We start from the raw sequence: 14,354 nt of genomic DNA on the forward strand, positions 1-14,354 counted from the left end.
TAAAAAACAAAAATATTAGTACTTCAAGGTCAAAAATTTGACCATGCTAAGTGTTAGAATAGATTAAGACTATGAAAAACAGCAATTCTTCCCTCTTTGTCAGAAACATCACTCGTGGAATGTGAGAACTAAAGGACAAAATAAAGGAAGCGAGAGCTACAAAAGTAAACCCAAAAAACACTTTTTACCGGAAGGCCAGAGGAAACAACGGTCAGAGTGTAGTCGACAGTGAAATATCAAATGCTTCGGTTATAGTAAAGATTGTCTGTTCGTTTTGACTTCTGGTTTCTGTTCTGCAGACAGACAACAGTGACAAGCAAGATATGGTCCCTTCTGATTAATGATCGTTTCCCTCATATAATGTGAAAACTCCCCACCCCACCCCTTTCCCCAGGTTAAGAATAGCTTTTTTGTTTGTTTGACCAGGTCTAATTATCCAGTCAAATGGACAGAAACAAGAAGTAAAAAATAGCAGACAATCTTGGCGATAACCAACATTTCTTTGAAAATAGTAATATTTTTTTCTTTATATATATATATGAAACAAAAACATCAAAATAAAATAAAACACTGCAAATAAGCACTGTGACAATTGTAATAAAAGAAAGAATTTTTTGTGTCATATTTACAAAATTTTTTCTTTATGCTAAAAAAAATGGCCAAAAATACAACAGTATTGGAATAATTAGGGTTTGTCATTTTTTTTTCGTATCATAGAATCATTTGGAAAACAACCAATATATTGCACAATTGGACTAGAATAGTTACAGAGAGGGACCGATAGAATCCAGAGAAATAAAAAAACAAAACAAAAAATTTTTTAAAAAGTTTTTTTGGTCCTTAATGTTATTTGAGATGCACCTTTTTATAGAACATTCCATTTTTTTTTTTTTTTTGACAAGGAAAAGCAGCTCAGGAGGGAAATGGTAATTTAGTTTCTGTTTGCAACAATCAGTAACAAAAATTATTAATAATATATTTTATTTTAATTCACATGAACCAGTATTTTTTTTCAAAAGTGCTCAATACACATATAAAGCTTTTGGTACTTGTACAGTTTAATGAAGACATTAAAAAAATAATGAAAATTATCGAAAAAAGTTTATATTGTACGTATCCATTATGGAATGAAGTTCTGAAAAAAAAAAAAAAATTCACTTAATTTCATCAAGAAGCTTTTTGTTTGTTTTTTTTTACAGCGAAAAAACATTTTGTTACGATACCGAGCAAAACGTTCGATTTTTAGGAAGAAAAGCTAGTATTAAAGATGTATTGAGGGAGTGTCAGCGCCTTCAACTGAGTTATCTCCCTGTGGCGTGTTCAAAATATTCAAAGATGTCTACCTTCAACGTGCTGTCATAAGAACGTGTTTTTCCGCTGTAAAAACCTACTTGATCAAATTGAGTGAAGTTTTTTTTTCCGGAGATCTTCAGTCCAAAACGGATAGATACAATATAACTTTTTGATATTTTCATTTTTTAATGTCCTGATTAAATTGTACAACTACTAAGCTTTTATTAATAAAATTGTATTAACATTAGGAAGAACCTACGTGGACCAGCCTATGTTAACATGTCTCATCAGGGTTTTAAAGTTAATTGGACAATATTTATATAAATATTTATTCATATGGATCACTTTTGAACCTCGACGAAACATGTTAACATCGAACTGCTCAATGATCTGCATAAATTCTTACTAATATATATATATATATAAATATGCGTGTGCATGTCTGTAAGGTTTTGTAGGGGGAACCCACGCAAAGTGCTTGATTATAAAGAAAACTCAAAATAAGAGAGTAATTATGTATGTGTGTTATAAGAGATCAGAAAAATCATTGGTACCATCGGTTTCAAACCTAAAATAAGAGACCAGTCTTTGGTCCTTTTATGTTAAACTCTTCAACCTTTGTTCATATCCATCACACCAGGAACAGTGTCCCACACGTTGTGTAAAATACTGTTTTTTTTTTTTGTAATTCACAATAGTGTTTTTTTTTATTTTATTTATATACATTTTTTTTAATTGCTTTTTGCTTACCTGGGATTTGAAACCGAAAGAATCAATGTTTTTCTTATTTTCTGTAACACACATCCCCACACATTATATATATATATCTTACAATATAATAAACAGCAGAGAAATCGAAAAATTAAAATAAAAAAATTACAACTGATAACTTTCATCAGACATTAAAATTTTATTTTCTGCTGACCCATCTATCTTGAAACTGTAGAAAGTAATCGTTAGATTTATTATCTCCGAATTTGTTATTGTAGCCAAATTTTCATAAAATGACATCAATTAACAGAAGGACAAACAGCCTTTTTGTTTCTCATTTGCCAAGATAAGTAACATTGAATGAATTCTAATTTTTGAAAAAGAAAAAAACCTTGAAAACAGTTTTAGAAAGTTAAAATATACAGGTCAATAGAAAATTATATTTTAATGCATTTGATAAAAGTTTGTTGTATATTTTGATTTCTCAACTGTTAACGGTATTGCACAATTACTATATATATATATATATATATATATATATATATATTATATGAATATTATTTTATAAAAATTATTTAAACGAAAATGTTAGTTTCAGTTTTTCTAAGTCTTTAGTAAAATTCTCAAACATAAAATAAAACTTTGTATATTAGGGTTAAAAAAAAATATTTTAATCAATTTTGTTTGTTTTCCAAATAAAAAAAAAACATACTTGATAATTTTTTCCTCTCCCAATATTTTGAAATCCTGAGTTATTAAAAATATCTTTCAGGGAGTTTCCATTTTTTTTTTTCTTTCAATTTTCTTTTGAATTTTAATTTGAATTGTATTACGTTATTTTGTTTTAGATAAGACACTTAAACATTTTATCATCTTATTTTGCTTTTTTATGTAGTTATGATTTTTTTTTTCAATCTTTTTTTTATTTTTTTTTTTAAACATTTTTCTTTAATTATTTGTTCAATTTTTCGTTTAAGTCAGTTGAATGAAGGTAAATAATAATAATAATAAAACAAACAACAACAAAAAAAAAGTTTATAGCATAATCCCCTGGACTGATTCCAGTAAATTTAAATGGACTATCTTTTTGATGGGGGCACAAGATGATCTGGTAATTCCGTGGGCAAGTCATGTCCTTCCAGTTTTATTTTAATAAGATGGTTAGCCAACGCCCATTCATCTGAATCTAGCATGCCGTCCTTATCAACATCGGCCAGCTTCCAAATCTTCCCCAGAACTGAATTCGGTAGTTTTGATTTGACCATTTCCTTCTTAGCGCTGCTTCCAGTAATTTTACCATCTATGGGGTTCAGAGTGTCAAACGTGTCATCATAGTCGTAGCGCTCCTGAGCCACAACCCACTCTGTTTCACCCCGGCCTTGATCAACACCCTCACCACGCCCAAAGCCAAATGGACTGTCGTTGTAGCCTTCAAACGCTCCACCTTTCACGGTGTTTGATTGGTTAAAGTCTTCAGTTGTTGAAACGGATTCTTCGAGGGGAATGATCTGCATGAGCTTTGCAATGTCTTCCGCCAACATTTGATCGACGACCTCCAAGAGTTTTGGTTTAAGAGGGTGGAACTTGTTGAAATCATGGTGAAGGAGCTGTTCTTGCATGCGCTTCAGGTTTGGAAAGTCTCCGGGGGAAATTTGGTGCTCTCTTTGCAGTTGCTCGTAGATGGTCCCTAATCGGTGGATGAGTTCCTTCTTTTTAGTGTCTTTACCAAATACAGAGGGCATTTCTTTCTTAAGCTGGCTGATGATGTAGGCGTGCACCTGCAGAAGAAAAAAAAAGTACTGTCATTTAAACTGATAAAACAAGTCTTAAAAGAAATATTATATATCGTAGATACCAAAGATTCAATCACAACTAGTTGTATGCATAATTTGCATAACTATTTTTTAAACAGTTTATGATGACGTTCATCCATTGCTCGTAAAGATGACCATGATCATGCAATCATTCTGTGGGTTCGAAGATGTCTTGTTAGACCAATTCCAACTCTGAAGTATTTCCCACATATTAAGCACTTGTGGAATAATTCTGTCAGACGTACTGACTGTTCTGTCTTTTCTAATATCACTCTTGCATTCTTCATTGCATGCAGATTCAGTTTGTAATAAATTAATATTGGATGTTATCCATTTTTAATTCTATTGTTCTATTTTTCTTATATATATGCAACAAGTTTGAGATTGGCAGTAATTAATCTTCTATCTACATTTAAATGAATAAATTTGAAAGCTTTTTGGTTAATCTATCGCATGTATATTTTCATTGAAATGGTTTACTTTTATTCAAATAGCTAACACATTCTTAAAACAATATTGTATATATAGTAGAGGCTAATCAGATATTTGTATGCATAATTTACATAACTATTTTTAAATGCCTTATCATTAATTAATGTTTTGTGCTATTCATTTTTAATTTTATTGTCCTACTTTTTCATATATATCTGGAATAAAATTTTGAAACGGCTTACTGTTATTTAAACAGATAATAAAACAGCCTTAAAAAATACTGTATATACAGTAGAGACCAACGCCCCAATGCCATCTACTTGCATAACTATTTGTTAAACAGCTTATAATAAATTAAGGGTTGGTGTTATTCATTTCGAATTTTATTATCCTATTTTTACTATTTATATATATTCAATACTTTTGTCAATATGAACAGTAATTAATAAAAGTGATTTAATCATAAAGATAAATGATGAAAACCCTTCTGAAAATTTCATTTTCATTAATTTTCAAGGGAGACAATTTAAATGAAACTAATATATCTTAACTACAGGGTGGTCACAAAGTCTGGCTACATAATCTACATTTGACCAACCAACTCTGGTGTTCTGACTTCCTTACTCCTCCCATATCTCTCACCATCCCTAAAAGACTCTCTGCCTTCCTTGAATCTCTTATGCCACTCAAAAACTGATGCTTGATTCATATAAGATAATCCAAATCCTGTAGATTATGTAGCCAGACTTTGTGACCACCCTGTAGTTAGAAAGAAAGATATACCAATGAGGTATTTCTCTAGAAGGAATGATGTTCAACAAGTCACTATTCATTTCTAAATTGTAAGAAAAAAAAAAAACAAGTGAACAGATATTTTTTTCAGTCATATTTAAAAGAAATGAATTTGGATAAAAAATTACGAAAAATCTTAATGTTTACCTATTTATATGAAACTAGCAAGACCTGTGGAAATTCCTTTCATATGTAATATATTGATGTTGGCATTCTGTGGATACTCAGTATAATATGGATTTTAATATGGATGTTCACATTCTGTGGATGTTCAGCCCTGATATTATTTTGCTAAAACTGCAAAAGTATTTATCTAAGCTAACAGGTATGTAAAATACACTTAAATATGATATTTTAATCTATGCAGATTTTGTATATATTATAATAGAGTCAATCTTCTAATGATTCTTATAAAGTTGTGATTAAAAAAAAAAAAGAAAAATATTCATGACACTGGTGCATCAGCTTGAATTGAAATCAAAACCCAAACTTAAGAAAAAAAATAAAAATAATATATATATATATATATATATGTGTGTGATTAAATGAAGTAGTCATTATATATATATATATATATATGACTACTTCATTTAATCACATAAATTAATATAAGAAAGTATACGAAAGTATAATTTTATGCGTAAACTTTAAGTATTTACTTCAACAGTGCTCAATACATAGGTAGAGCTAGGTGGTAAGTTAGAAAAATATATATATGGTAATTAAGCTACACAGAATATTTCGCGTTTCATCCACACTAGGAGTCGTCAGTCTTGACGACTCCTAGTGTGGATGAAACGCGGAATATTCTGTGTAGCTTAATTGCCATATATATTTTTCTAACGTACTACTATATATATATATATATATTTTTCTCACGTACTACTATATATATATATAACTTGAGCTCTTTCAGCTATAATCGAAACCAAAACTTATGCAGAATTCTTGGTAAAATTATTAGAACAAATAGGTCATAACAATCAATCAAACACTCGGAATAAAAATATTTAAGCATAACAGACAAAAAACACATGCTATTAATTATATAGATAATCAGAAGGTTTTTGTTTCACATTTACAAAGTTGTAAACGAGATGTTTATTAGTTTAAATTCCTGTTTTAACTTTCTGAAACAATAGTGAACTAACAAAGACAGTTAATATATATATATAATTGATATTTGTTTGCATGTTATAGAAATAGATATGTTGATCATCCAAATAAAATTTACATTTTTCACAGAATCCAAAGACAACTAAAATTTTCTTTGATTGCATAGGAGAAATTAGAACAAAGAAATATTAATATTCGTATTATTTGGATTCTTCCGACTACTGTTCTCATCTCGAACGTCATTTTCACAACATTTTGCTCGATGTAAACCGATCTTCTTCAGGTTTATCTTGTCGAATTCAGGAATGTTTCTGTCAAAACTGGGAATTTGAGTGGAATTTTGAACAGACCCCTTTATTTACTTCATGGGAGTAGCAAGGACCCGTAGCGCAGTGGTTAGAGTACTTGGAAAAATCAATTTTAAAAGTGATATGCTCCTGAAGGTTAAAAGTTTAATTCTCAATGTGGGCAACCGAAAAATACAATTGCAAATTACTTAGGACCTCTATCCAGTCATGGCTGATGGAACAAGAGCATGCTACTCCTGTGAAGTAAATAAAGGGTTCCATTCCAAATTCTGTACACAGTCTTTAGTTTGACAGAAACATTCCAGGGTTTGACAAAATACACCTGAAGAAAGTTCGGAGGTTACATCAACCAAAATGTTGTGAAAATCATACTCAAGATGAGAACAGTAATCCGATGAATCCAAATAATACGAATGACCAATCCTCATCTCAAAAATTCAGAAATGTCAAAAATCATCATTATTTAAATAAATTTTCTCAGTTTAACCAAAGAATATCTCAGTTTAGATTGTAAAATAATTCTGAACATTTAAATACAACACGTATGTAGTTTAACATTTAAATACAACACGTATATAGTTTAACATTTAAATACAACACGTATGTAGTTTAACATGGTTTGGTTGATGTGTTTTAGCCTATCAACCTCTTTTGGATTATTCAATGCCATCATTTTGGAAAAAGTTCTTTATATCTTTATTTATTCATGGTGTTTGGTTTGGTTGATTTAATTAAGAAAATTGTTTTTTTGTTTTTGACTTTGTAGAACATGATTTGAGTTTTTACAAAGGAAAAGGTGGGGGGGGCAATGACATTAGAGCTAGTACCTTCAGACAGTCTGATCTAGTAAAACCTAGGACATGTAATTCTAATATTACACCTAGGACTGTTGTATCCTTCATCTGTTACATATTGATGTTGTGCTTAAAAATGTTTCCATTTTATGGCCGTTAGACATTATTATTATCTGTTCAAACTAAAACAGTTATCTAAGTAATCTCTCTCTCTCTCTCTCTCTCTCTCTCTATATATATATATATATATATATATATATATAAAGTACTAGCGTAGCGTTCATGTGTGTATGTATGTACAGCTCTCCTACAGTCCATACCACTGGATCGATCATGACCCAACCTGGCATAATGATAGTCCACTACCTAGGGATGGTGCACACTATTTTTCAAGGTTACGGTCAAGATCATAGCATATGTATATATACTCTCCTACAGCCCACACGACTGGATCCATCATGACCAAACCTGACATGATGGTCTCCAACCTAGAGACTGTGCACACCATTTTTCAAAGTCAAAGGTTAAGGTTATATTTGGTTCAGCTCTTACATCCACTTACTGCAAGGGTGCCAACGAATTGGATATCTAAGCGTACAGCAAAGTCCCATGCAAAGGACGAGTATATTTGCTAGTCTTGCTAATACAATCTCTCTCTTGCAGATTTGGCAACTATCGGTTATTTTTTTGTTCCGTTTGGTTTAGCAATTCACCATATCGTTTTAGCAAGATGAAGTCACATGCCACACAGCACAATATAATCAATTTACAGAAAGAAACATTTGATGAACGCATAATTTCATGAAATGAACCTGACCATTGGCCATCTTGCCAATGCGATTTAACCCCATTAGATTATTTTCTTTGGAGATATGTAAAGTCCTATGGATATGCTGATAGATCAGGTACAATAGACCACTTGGAAAACATTAGATGCGTTATTGCTGAAATACAGGCCAAATTAATGTGTAAAGTTGTGAAAATTGGACCTCTAGATAATACTATATGCGCGTGAGCCGCAGGGCAATATGGCCAAAATTGTATTTAAATTATAAATACCAAAAATTAATCTTTGGAATAAACCACATTTTTATAATAAAAAATATTTGTATAATAAAAATATTTTTTGTGATTTATTTTAATTTAAAGGTCGCCATCTCTATAAAAAAAAAAAAAAGAAAAAACCTATAGAAGTTTAGAATATATCGGATTATAGAAGTCTATCTACAAAACCCTTTTAGAAGTTTGTAACATATTTCCATTCAATGGACGTCTGGCATAAACAGAGACTCCTCAATATTATTGCACTATCTTTGGACAGAACAGATACAATACTTTCCTATAAAATAACTGAATTATTAAAAAAAAAAAAATGGAATTTACTTTTTTTTGTTTTTAAATTCATTTTCTTAGTTTCATAAAATCAGAATAAAATTAAATAAAGAACATCTCAGTAAAGAATGTAAAAAAGGTTTATAAGAATTAAATAACTTGATGTTTGAACAGATAAAAACAATTGACAAAATAGAAGAGAACATCTTCTGAACAGATAAAAACAAACTTGAGACTTAAATAAAAAGCTAACTACTTCGTGATTTATTAATTAGAGAGTCAATAAAAAGAAATAATTTTTTTTTTATGTACTAACGAGTCACCGCCCAAAGTCCACTTGAAGATAAGGGTTAACGAGTTTGACAGATGCACAGTGAAACGATAGAGGATTTGTAACAACGATTGAAACGGGATCGAATTTGATTAAGAGAACATCTCAAGATCTTGTTCACATTGGACGTGAAAATGACTGTGTTGTAGTTAGCTGAGAAGTAGTATTGTGTCACAGGTGGATATTTCTTGAAAAAACCCCCCAAAAAACCTTGTACTTATGGACGTTCCATTTAAGTTTAGGTACACAAAAACAAAAGAAAATTAAAATAAAATACGCATGAAATACATTTATCAGCCAAATTACAACGCAATATTATGAAAAATAAACATTTGTTTAAAATTAATATTTTGACGATAGACAACATCTTCAGAATTTTATACATCGTTTTGGTTTTTCCTTGCCATGATGGTAAATTGAAGTCAGTACAGAATTCGAATGTTGTTCTTTTGTCATTTTCAAATGTCGGAAGAATACACACGATATGAAAGTCAAGAGTTGTGTTTTCCATGTTATAAGTGTTATTTAAATTTTAAAATAAATTTTTCATAATATTGCGTTGTAATTTGGCTTATAAACGTATTTTACACACATTTTATTTTAAAACTTAAACAACTTTTAAACGACTTTCATATCATGTGTGCCATGCATATTCTTCCAACATTTGAAAATAACACTGCAAACAAACAAACATGCAAACTTTGTACTAATTTTTTTCTTTAATTTACTATCATGGCAAGGAAAAGAAAAAAAGTATAAAATTTTGAGGAAGGAGTCTAACTCCGAAATATTAACTTTAAACAAATAAATATTTGTTCATTTTTCATAATATTGTGTTGTAATTTGGCTTATAAACGTCTTTTATACATATTTTATTTAAAAAATTTAAACAATATTTATATAACAGAAACAATCGACTTTCAAAAGAAAATTATTTATAGTGGGTTTTAAATGAGTTTTTGTGAATTTTTTTACAGAGGGGTGGGGACCATATATTGGAATTCAGTCAAGCACTTAAGTATGAAAATAATAATAAAGTAAAGAAAGACTAGCAACCTTATTAGTATATGTTATTTAAAATTGTGAAACAAAATGGATGCCATTGGTCATCTTTGGTCATAAATAATAAAAAATGTCTGCCCTATTCTTAAACAGAATCATCTCAGTTACCACAATACCACATTCACACAAGGGGGTCTAGTTAAGTCATCCCCAAAATGATTAAACATTTAAACATTTTGTTCATAAATATATACAAGAATTTCATGAGAATGAAACAAGGAGTGAGGAAAAAAAAAATTGTTTACTAAGACTCTCCCAACCCTTTCAAAATCATAGGCTGCCGACTGAACCAAAAACAAGCAGACCAATCTCTAAATTGAAATGGGATGTAAGTGGAAGATAAAAATCAGGGGATGGAGCTGGGAGAATGGGTGATGTTCTTCAAATATAAATGCAATCTAGGAGAGGCTGAGGAAAAAATACACTTTGAAATATTTATTTGCAGCAATATAAAAAAAATTATATTAACAAACTAGGCGTATGAGTGTCGTTAGTCATCCTTTGTCATAATAACTAAAAAAATGTCGCTCTTACTCTTAACTAGAATCATTAAATCACCATAATGCCACATTTACTTCAGGGGCCATTCTACTCCAAATTTCCCAAACGGTTAAAAATGCGTTATTGAAAATAAATACGGCTATAGACAATTTAATTGCATAGTAGGGTGAGGGGAAGACAAAATTTAGTTAGTAAAGCCCTCCTAATCTTTTCTAAATAATATATCGCCCACTCTTTCCGGTTTGTTTTGACCAAGCAGGCCAATCACTAAGTGAGGGTGGGATCTAAATGAAGAAAAAGGAAAAATGGGAGAAGGGGAAATCCAGAGAATAAACAAACGAAAAAAAAAATGTACTTTAGTTAGTTTCAATTTTGACATCACAGTGAATGAAAATTCATTTTTGCATTTCATCTTGTGCGATCCCTCTTTAAAAATAATGGGTGGAGGGTGATAACGTACAAACACAAAATTGCCTTAGCTATTTATTCTATAGATCAGAGGTCTACAAAGTTTTTGAACAAGGGGGCCATATTGCTAACATTTTAGAGCTATACGGGGTAAAATAAAAAAATAAATAACTAAAAGGTTTTATACTGTCTTGCTCATTATCTTTGCCTTTAGTGAAACCTTATTCTTTTACTCATTTTCTGAACAGAAAGAAAAACCATCACAATATTTTTACACATTTCTATTTTTTAAGTTCTTCCTAAATTTTTTTTTTTTTTTTTTACAAGGGAGTCACCACACATCAAGGCTCGAAGGCCGCTCGAAGATAAGGGTTAATGAATGTAAGATGGTAGTGTAATACTCATTAACAGTGTGAGTTCGGCAGAATTTGATTATTTAAGGGGACGCCCCAATTAGAACTTGTTTACAGTGAACTTGAAACCTATCATACTGTAGTCAGCTGGGAAGCAAGCCAGCGGAACAGTGTTCCATAGGCGGGCAGTTTCTAGGAAAGAAACTTTGTTCATGGAATTTGCTTTTAGATTTAGGTACTGAGAGATAGTGGGGGAAATTGCTGATAGTGGTTGTAGCTAGTCTAGTGTATTTTTGTGAAAGTTTGGAAAGAGGAGTCCATAGATTGGAGCTCAGACAAGCACTTGCTATGAAAATAATGATAGAGCAGAGACAGGCTTGCAACGTTTCTTCTGTGGGAAAGAGGTTGCAGGGAAGAGAAAAGGGCATCACCTACTAGGTTTCAAAGCTGGTTATGAACACTATCAAGGCAATATAGGGGACACCAAACAGCTCCTGTCCAGATGTGGCAACAGTACTTCATTTAAGGACATACTTGGCTCTCATACAGATAGAGGATTGCATTAGCAGTGAGATACATTCTGGATCGTTAAAATGATCCAACCATTTTTCTAGTGATATTGGCAACAGATTTAATGTACGTTCCATTTCAGATCAGGAGTAAAGGTCAGCCCAAGAAGCTGTTAAGACATAGTGGTTCTCCAAGTATGTTTTCTAATAAGAGCTCCACAGACCCGATTAAAGATTTTGGTGGGCCGGATTTGGCCAGTAGGCCATGGTTTGGAGATCCCTGATATAGATAAATGAGTATTATAGGCGTGTATCTTCCTGTACATTGTTTTCTTAGTTCTTGGATGATTTTATATGGCTTCTTGTTTATGCACAATCTTGATATGCATCACTTCTTATGAAGTGGCACTCACCAAATTTGGACAATTAGAATTAGTCAGCCAAATACTATTTTTGATTTCTTTTGTTGCCAATCCGTTTTAAGGCTTGCCAACTATTATTTTGGTACACAACTACAAATAAGGAAAAAAAAAAAAAAGGTGAACGTTTTTACAAGCATATCGATCTAATATATGAATATATGTCTTTAGAATTCTTTGTAACATTCCTAACATCCTCCACTCCATAATAAAGAGCAACGTGTGCGTGTTTGTGTATATATATATATATATATATATATATACACACACACACACACACACACACACTAGAATAAAATACATAATCTGTGTATCTACAAAAGTGAGAATATATGTGTGAGGACAAATCTCAACCTATATATTCAACAAATTTTTGATCTACAGAGTTGAACTTTGGTATATAGAGCATTCAGACATGTAAAAAAATGCAGTACCAGCCATAGCAAACTAATTTGCATATTGGTTTTGAAAAATGACGTTTGATTAATTACTTATTATTTGCTATTATTTAAATTTTTAATTCAATGACTGTTTTGATTTTAATATAAGAAATACTTTTTCGTAATATCGTTTTATTTCCTGGAGAAATATTTAGCATTTGGGTATAAATGTTCCTGTCTTTTGAGATGATTACAACGTTAATATCAAATGCATTATTCATAAACACTTTTACAAATTTATATTCCAATGAGATATTTTACTTTTTATATATATGTTTTTTTGAAATTAATAAAAATAAACCATTTTTTAAAAAAATGTATTAAGTGGTGGGGCGAGATAGGTGGATAGCATCAATAAATATTTTGTTTAGATCTAGAGTTCATATCTCTCAAATAATTATCGATTTTTTTTTTTTGATAAGGAATCTGATAAAAAAAAAAGTTTTGTTAGCAACCCTGTCCTAGTTAACACCGGATGAGGGGGGGGGCTGTTCTAGATTGAGGAACTTTGTAACGAGACGATTAGTTTCAACAAAAGGTTCAATGTTCACAACAAATTATTAAAATTCAGGTGAAAAATACAGTAAATACAAAAAAATTAAAACAAATGTAATCTTTGGAGTTAGTATAAAAAAAAAGGCGCATTGTAAAAAGAAAATCGAAAATTGAAGCAAAGTTAATCTTTGTGCATAAATAACTCGATCATTAAAGTGTCCATATATTTCGAAATAAAACTGCATGTATTGCGTTACACACACACACATGCATGGAATCACAGTCCCTGTCTAGCACTGTCAACCATGCACAGACCATTCTTGAAACGACATTCTGCCAGGTTACGCGCGCATACACTTGAAACGACATTCTCCACCCTGCCATATCACACGCATTACGCTTGAAACGAAATTCTGCATCTGGTATAGTAATACATTAAAATAGCATTTTACATTCAGCAATGATAAAGTTGAAATATTTTTGTCAACCAGCGACGAATAAATTTGAAACAGCATGAACCATGGCGTTATACCCTATTACAACAATATATTATATAAATCTCAAACTTCTGCGTGTGTGTGCGTGTTCATATTTCCACTAACAACTTTTGTGATCAGTATCATTGTGGCATGGACATACTATCGTAAGAAAGAGTGATCTCTCGGACAAATAATATCCAAAAATTAGAAAAAAATAAAATAAAAATGGTCAATTATTTCATGTCCAAATGTCGTTTTATTTGAAAGTAACTAACAATTTATCATGTTCCACCAAATCTTACGACTCTCCCCGATTCTCACAAATTTATTTTAACGATTGGGTAATGCCCCCCTCCCCCATCCCAGTTGTCACAATCTTTTTTTCAACCGGGCAATGCTGGGCGCCCCCGCTACGCTGTCTATAATCTTTAGGTTGTATCTAAATCAGATTCATGTTTACCGGTTTGAAAGGACACTCTAAGATGAAGATTTAAAAAAAAAAATTTTTTTTTTTTTAACTCGGAAAAAAAAAAAAAAAAAAACGAAAAAAAAACACGACAAAGAAAAAAAAAAAACGAAAAAAAAAACGACAGAAAAAAAACGAAAAAGAAAAAACGAAAAAGAAAAAACAAAGAAAAAACCCAAAAAATGAAAAAGGCAAAAAAAAAAAAAAAAAAAAAAAAATTATATATATATATATTATATATATATATATATCCAGACAGTTCTCACATTCTTTGACCACTGTTCTTTATTCTAACTTTG

At 30.9% G+C, this 14,354-nt stretch overlaps 1 protein-coding gene across 4 annotated transcripts in view; it reads right to left on the reverse strand.

The window, feature by feature from the left end:
• Positions 1-577: 577 nt before the first annotated feature.
• Positions 578-14,354, reverse strand: part of LOC145296717 (EH domain-containing protein 3-like) — a 175,326-nt gene continuing 161,549 nt past the window's right edge. For all 4 annotated transcript variants that reach the window (XM_080142706.1, XM_080142703.1, XM_080142705.1 and 1 more), the window contains one exon: positions 578-3,782. In XM_080142706.1, coding sequence (XP_079998832.1) covers positions 3,084-3,782 — 699 coding nt within the window. In that variant the 3' untranslated portion in view covers positions 578-3,083. The remainder of the gene's footprint in view (positions 3,783-14,354) is intronic.

Source organism: Euprymna scolopes, chromosome 17, assembly GCF_053919585.1.
Source record: "Euprymna scolopes isolate OS-2025 chromosome 17, ASM5391958v1, whole genome shotgun sequence".
NCBI classification, from domain to species: Eukaryota; Metazoa; Mollusca; class Cephalopoda; order Sepiida; family Sepiolidae; genus Euprymna; species Euprymna scolopes.